Source organism: Monomorium pharaonis, chromosome 2 (genome assembly GCF_013373865.1).
Source record: "Monomorium pharaonis isolate MP-MQ-018 chromosome 2, ASM1337386v2, whole genome shotgun sequence".
Lineage (NCBI taxonomy): Eukaryota > Metazoa > Arthropoda > Insecta > Hymenoptera > Formicidae > Monomorium > Monomorium pharaonis.
This window is the reverse complement of record NC_050468.1, coordinates 21,172,740-21,179,351: the sequence shown is the minus strand read 5'-3', so window position 1 is coordinate 21,179,351 and position 6,612 is coordinate 21,172,740. Positions and strand designations below refer to the sequence as shown.

The window sequence follows — 6,612 nt, the reverse complement described above, 5'->3', positions numbered from 1 at the left end:
ATTTAAATATTTATAATTAAAGAACGAAGCCTTTTTTAATCATCTTATAAAACTTGTTATTTTCGATTTTTGTTTTATATTTTATTATCTCTCCCATCTGTTTGCCAAACACCTTACATATAAAAATAAGACACAATAACAGTACTGAAATGTCATCATAAATGTTATCAGAGATATTATTTAATATAATTTAATAAAGCTTATCCTTTGTTAATTATTTATATATATTTTTGATGTTACAGGATTGTTGGTGCAATTTACAAGAATGACTTACATTCTGGGCAAGGTTTCCATTTTGTGTCGATCAGATTTTCGTCTAAATATAATTTCTGATTCTATCAATAAAAATACTTTTGTAAGAAATTATAAGCACCTTAGTAACAAAACGAATTCCTCGGCAGAGCAGAAGTATAAATTGAAGGACAATATAAGCGACAATTACCAGCTTGTATAAAGAGCAGTCATTTATCAACTTAGTAACCACTTCAGGCTATCATATTAGATGGTCTCATTACTATCATATTAGGTCTCATTACTAGTACAGTTTGCCTCGGATAAGTGATCTATAAAAAACGAGAGATTGATTAAAAAATTAGTTTTAAACTGAATCGATATCAGGATCCAAGAGAGGAGAGAGGGGCATTTCTCCCATTTGAATAATAACGAAATTTTTTAAAAATTATATTTCTTTATGCCGTAATTGGATAACATATACATAACAAATAATTCTTCATGTTTTATTTGAGATATATATATATATATATATATATATATAATATGAAAGATATACATATAAAAGAAATATTTTATCGAAAGAAGCATAAAACATTAAAAAATTCTGATATATTCTTATAAAAAATTTTATTTATTTATTTATTTCTTAAATAAAACTATTTTATTTTTCACATTATTTCTTAATTTTTCCCCTTCTTGGTAATTTTGTACTGCTGAAGAGAATAAAGTATTATTATATTATTTCTTAATTTAAAAAATTTGATATTTAATTAAAAAATCGATTATTCCAGAATTTAATATTTAAATTATGACATGACGTTCTTGTTTGTATGGATGATAAAATCCCTAATTACATTCTAATTTTACATTCTATTTGTAATGTATATAAACACTGATATGTATTTAATGAAATATAATATAAAAATGTATATTCAATAAAAGAGTTTGTCTTAAACGTTTCACACAAAAAATTTTTCTTATATTGTATGTAAAATTTATATCATTTTATATAATATTAATGTACATTATTTTACATATATGAGACCTATGCAAACTTGTATAATACATTTGCATAGAGCAAATTACCTTCTAAGTCTATTAATTAATTTAATCTATCATAAGAATGCTATAGTGCTTATGTTGTTTATCAGAATAATATATATAAGAAAATATCAGAATAATAAAATTAATGCTATATTATCAATTAATTACTCAATCCCCCAAAAAACTCTTGATCATTTTTGTTCAACTATTTGAGATTTTTTCTCTCACAAAACAAAAATTAAATATTATAAACAACTTTTATTACAATAAACGGTTGGGACAATTAGTTTACACTTCAATAAACTTTCCTGATTTTTTTCAGAATTTTTTGAGCTCATTAAAATAATTTAATTGGGCGCGGACATAGAAAACAGTTTGGTTTAAAAATTAAATTTTAACAGTCACATAAACTTCTGTAAAATTATTGGTTTTTAATAGTTTTTCATCGATGATATCATAAAAGTTAATTTTCTTTGCACTTACATTATGTGGTTATACAAGTTTGCACGAATAAGTCCTTATGTACAAGGTTGATACTTCTTATTCAGCTGTTAAATTTGTACACAGGTGCTCTTCGGGATAATGCAATTATCTATATTATAGAATGTTACCACTAATACTAATATACAGTATCTTTTTTCTAATACTTTTTCTCCACACACAATTATTTCTCAATCTATATACTTGCACACTTGTTCATATGGAAGTTTCTGCACAATTTTCTTATTATTTTTTAGTTCGACATCTACACTATAATGCTCTATATGCAATTTCTTAACTATTGCTCTCGCACCTTTATGCTTTCCCCAAAGAATCAGAACTTCTTTATCTATCGCGGGAATTACTGTTTCCAAGTATTCTTGATCTAACCGTATAACATGTCCGTTAACTTCATCCGGTGTTTTCAATTTTACTTTACCAACAAAACTGTCTGTTCCAACTGATTGAACGACACCTTTAGCTTTATAATATTTTTCACCTAGACTCTTCGTGGTTATTTTGACCATTAAACCTTCCCTAAGCCAGCCTTCAGTTGCAGGAGAATTATCATTTTTTAACTTCTTAACAGACTTTGTTTCATCATCATTACTGGATCTTTTTGGTTTTTCATCTTTTTCACTAATTAATTTGCTTGAAACTGATTTGTTTTGATCTTCACTTTTTACCTTTTCCTGTTTTATTTGAAATACAGGAAGTAACTTGGGCTTTGGTTTTAATTTTATGTCGAGAACCAAAGGTGTATCGTTCTCAGGGCGCACCAGTGGTGTCTTAGACGTTTCACCTTCCTCTTCATTTGTACTTTGTTTTGCCTTTTCTATTTGCTTGTCAATGAAATCCATAAGTCGCTCCTCATCATCTTTGTCCATTTTTTCTTTCTTTGCTTTTTTTTCCTGTGCAGCGAGTGTCTCAGGGTCTCTATCGATGTATGTTATAAACAAACCTGAAACAATATACACATTTTTTGAAATCGAAAATTTTATCAATAAACCTGTCTCTAATTGTATAGAATTTTGACAATTTAGGATACAAGATAGCATAGGCAAGGTGGTACTAGGGTTGGATAAATTAATATTTTTTAAATTAAATTAAATTAAAGTTATTGGGTCATAAAATTAATTATATTAAAAGTTTAGATTAAAAGCTATGTGTTAAGTTATCTTAAAAGCATTTAGGTTAAATTAAATTATGTAAAAGTTTATTTTAAAAAGTATTATTTATATTAAATTAAAATGTTATAATTTTTTTTTATGACACTAAAGGTCGATTGTTCCAACTACTTATAAACTTTACCTATCAGGTAAATATATTTTTGTCTTTATTTATTTAAGAAAAAAAATGAAGATAAACCAAGAAGTTGAAACAACCAACCCTTAATAAAACAAAATTACAATAAATTCATAAATTAATTTAATATTTTATTTGTGAATTAAGGAATTTGAAAATATATTTTTTTGCAATTTTTTTTCTTAAGTTAAATTTTAACTCAGAAAAAAAGTTAATAAGTTAATGTTTATATATTTTAAAAATAATTAAAGTTACAGGTAATATATAATACATTTGAAATTAACCAACAAGGAAAATTCAAGGAACTTACAGAAATTATAAAGCTTTAATAACACAGAAGATATTTTAATATGTAAAAAATCTATTTTTTTGATGTCCAAATTCATCCTAAAGACATAAAATCAACTTCTAAAAATTGGCTTTTTTGTTTTTATTTTATTATTCACAAACAAAAAGAGATGGAACAAAATCTTGTAAGAAACATTTTTTTAATGAAATTTATTGACTAGAAAATGTAATTTAATACCATAATTTAGATAAGACTATGCACAACACAATTAGAAAAAAATGGCCAAAAACAGTTAATAGCAAGATTTTAGTACTAATATTTATGATTTTCTAATTCTTGGAACAACATATCATTACTTTCAATCTTGAAACACAGATTGAATCTCTTGGATTAAATCAAAATATTAAATTGATGGTTAATTCAACAATATTAATGCTAACAAGCATCTATAAGATCATTCATTAAAAAAGTGTTATGTATCAAAATATTTTCTGTATCTATACTGTTAAAATTTCATAATTATTTTGACTTTAGAAATTTTTCTTTGTAAGTAAAAGTTTATTACTTTATTAATTTTTAACTTTCTAACAAATTATTATTAAAATGTATACAAACCTTTTTCAGTTTCATCGACAACGCACTGTCCAGTACGTCCAAGCCATTTTGCAAATGCTGTCAAAGTAAGCCACTGAGTTGCATTCATGTGTATATGTCCTCTGTCAGAAATGTATTCCTGGTACACTCGATTCGCCGGCACTCGTCTAGTGCCAAATTGCCTCTTCAATAAATTTAGATATCCCTGTGAAAAATCTCTAGAAAACTGATCCATGTACCGGTGCGCGTTTTCAGCAAACAGCAAAAGTTGACGATGGTGCGACTCCGACATGGTGTGACATTTAAATCCATTTTCATCCCGGCATTGCTTTTGACACATCTGACAGTACCACCTTAACTTTTGCAAGCCTTTTGCCTTGATCTTGTTGGCAATATATTTTGGGGTACCTACTTCATGTTTCCCCATGTTCCTTGTATCTCAGATTGATGTCTATATATAATTATTAATCATGAGTATTAATTATTGGCTCTTAAAATCTAATTTTATCATAAATTAACAAATATATAACTTATAAAAAAATAAATTATTAACTCTAGAATGTCATTGTGTGTAAGTTTGAGTGTGCTTATTTTTTCTTCCTTTTTAAGTTTATAATTATATTATTTGTGTTTATAAACCCTGGCAGAAATTCTAAAAAAACTACAAAAATTTACAAAAGTGTTCCAATTCTAGCATTTTTATGTAAAAATTACAGAAAAATGCTAGAATTCTATTCTATATCGAAAACTTTTATAAATTTTTGTAGTTTTTTAGAATTCTGTAGAAATTTTTCCGCCAGGGAAGATTTAGGTTACAAATATTTTTTGTGTTATATTATTATGATGACAACATTCTAAGGTTTAATTATCAATAAAAATCACATGTAAGTTAGAAAAAAGCAATATCAAAGAGAATTTTATGTTTTTATGATTGTTAATCGTAACATATAAAACTTACTGTTTTTATGAATTGCTTAAAGATGCTTTTTTCTTCTTTTCCTCGATGCACCCGTCCCTATTTGGCTAAGGGGACAATTAAATGCTTTTTTCACCAGTATGAAAAAATTTTTTCTATTTACTCAAATTCGTCAGACAATTATCAAAAACTAGCTCGCAAATTATAAACCATTGACCTCTCCCATTGACACAAAACGTGGACTGCGCAAAGCGCAATGGCAGAGAAAACATGTCCGACCAAAAGAGGGAGACAGCAACTGGTCTGGGTCAAGCGCTGTCTCTGTCTAACCAGTAACAGTGGACGTTAGACAGAGAAAGAAATTGACCCAGATCACGTCTCCTCTTTGTCTTTCTAATAAGTGTCTGCCAGACACTTTTCAAGGGCTTTTTGCAGGGAATGCGCAGTCCATGCTTTATGTCGGTGACCTCTCCATTGAGCTTTATAATATGGTAGATTCACACGGCTGGTATTCACAAGTCGAATCTTAAGCCAACGGCACACAATGCTTATTTTTGTGCAATACTGAATTTATTACTGGATGAAAATATTTTGTTCTGATTGGTGCAAATTTATTCAGCTTCAAAAAAATACACTATTCTAATTAATGCATTTTTATTTTTCATTTTTATTTATCTTATTTTTCTTTTATCAAGATAGTCTCAAGCAGAAAGAAGAATTAGAGACCGGTATGAAGTCAACTGTCGTACTAACACTTTCAACAATTTGGAAAACGCTATTCGATCGCTATTCGTTTGCTAATTTTTTCATATTTTTTTATTTTGTTTGCATACTAATTATTTTTCGCAAAAAATCAAAATTAAAATTTGGACAAGTCGCTATTCGGAAAAATCGCTATTTGGAACTTTTACTCATCATGATTTCGTAAACATTTGGATGTTAAAACGTTTACTAGTCGTTTGCTATTTAATACTTGTCTCAAATCAAATGTCATATATATTATCAACGGTGACGTCTAATAAAGAATTAAAATAAAAAAAAAATAATAAACTCACAAGTTTTCTCTGTGATGTGTATGTAGTTTTCATAAATCAGCTGTTATCATAACTTAAAATAAAAATAGCTTCAAACTTATTGACACTGATGCGCAACAGCGGACCTGGAACTGCATTTAAGGTTATCTTAAATATAATAACTTAATTGATTATATGAATATCAACCTATATATTATATGTTCATATATACTTACTTTATTGCTAATGGACTTTGATTGTGATGCCTTTAGTTTTTTATAATCGGAAAAGGGCGATTAAAATTGAATACCATTAATTTATCGCATGTGTTTCTCCACAGAACATAACAGAGCACAAATTTATGGTTTCACAACTGATTCGAATACGTACTATACGTGGTAATTCGAAATCTATCGAGGCGCACAATTACGTTCTCGAAAGTATCGATACATCGAGATAACGTGTCAATCGATTACATAGAGCACCAACTGCAATCTTTCAACTCACAAGCTGCACTTTCTGCACTTGACATAAAGTAAACACCGCTTAAAAAAGCGAATTGAGTGCTCGCACGCTAAAATTAGGCTGCTATATACTTTAATTATTTAAATGTAAAAATGCAGTATCAATTTCTCAATCGAGATGTCCGATATCATCATGTTATTGTGTGGAATATTACAATTTGAACATTTTGTCGCCGATCTCGCTGTCGCACTTAAATAACGTCACATAGAATA

The 6,612-nt window shown here is 27.9% G+C and overlaps 1 protein-coding gene and 1 long non-coding RNA gene across 4 annotated transcripts; both read right to left on the bottom strand.

Annotated features, from left to right (window-relative positions):
• Nucleotides 1-203: 203 nt before the first annotated feature.
• Nucleotides 204-5,141, bottom strand: LOC105828669 (DNA/RNA-binding protein KIN17). 3 transcript variants are annotated; one of them, XR_003626412.2, is made up of 5 exons: nucleotides 4,905-5,141; nucleotides 3,968-4,397; nucleotides 1,762-2,719; nucleotides 443-563; nucleotides 204-335 (listed from the first exon to the last, which is right to left on the bottom strand). XR_003626412.2 is itself a non-coding variant. In XM_028192979.2 (3 exons), exons 2-3 carry the CDS (start codon nucleotides 4,371-4,373, stop codon nucleotides 1,950-1,952), a joined length of 1,176 nt encoding a protein of 391 aa, XP_028048780.1. In that variant the 5' UTR covers nucleotides 4,374-4,397; nucleotides 4,905-5,141; the 3' UTR covers nucleotides 847-1,949. The 3 variants fall into 3 exon arrangements, 1 of the variants encoding a protein (XP_028048780.1); XR_003626411.2 differs by having other exon boundaries at nucleotides 204-563; XM_028192979.2 differs by lacking the exons at nucleotides 204-335; nucleotides 443-563 and having other exon boundaries at nucleotides 847-2,719.
• Nucleotides 5,142-5,547: 406 nt separating this feature from the next.
• Nucleotides 5,548-6,281, bottom strand: LOC118644494. The gene is made up of 2 exons (XR_004962270.1): nucleotides 6,112-6,281; nucleotides 5,548-6,027 (listed from the first exon to the last, which is right to left on the bottom strand). It is a non-coding gene; the product is annotated as an uncharacterized LOC118644494 (long non-coding RNA).
• Nucleotides 6,282-6,612: the final 331 nt, after the last annotated feature.

Excerpts from the sequence above, each read along its gene's own strand:
- LOC105828669 (XM_028192979.2), bottom strand. The coding sequence starts at position 4,373 with ATGGGGAAACATGAAGTAGGTACCCCAAAATATATTGCCAACAAGATC. Across the intron at positions 2,720-3,967 it reads TGTCGATGAAACTGAAAAAG|GTTTGTTTATAACATACATC; the intron begins GTTTGTATACAT and ends ATATTGTTTCAG.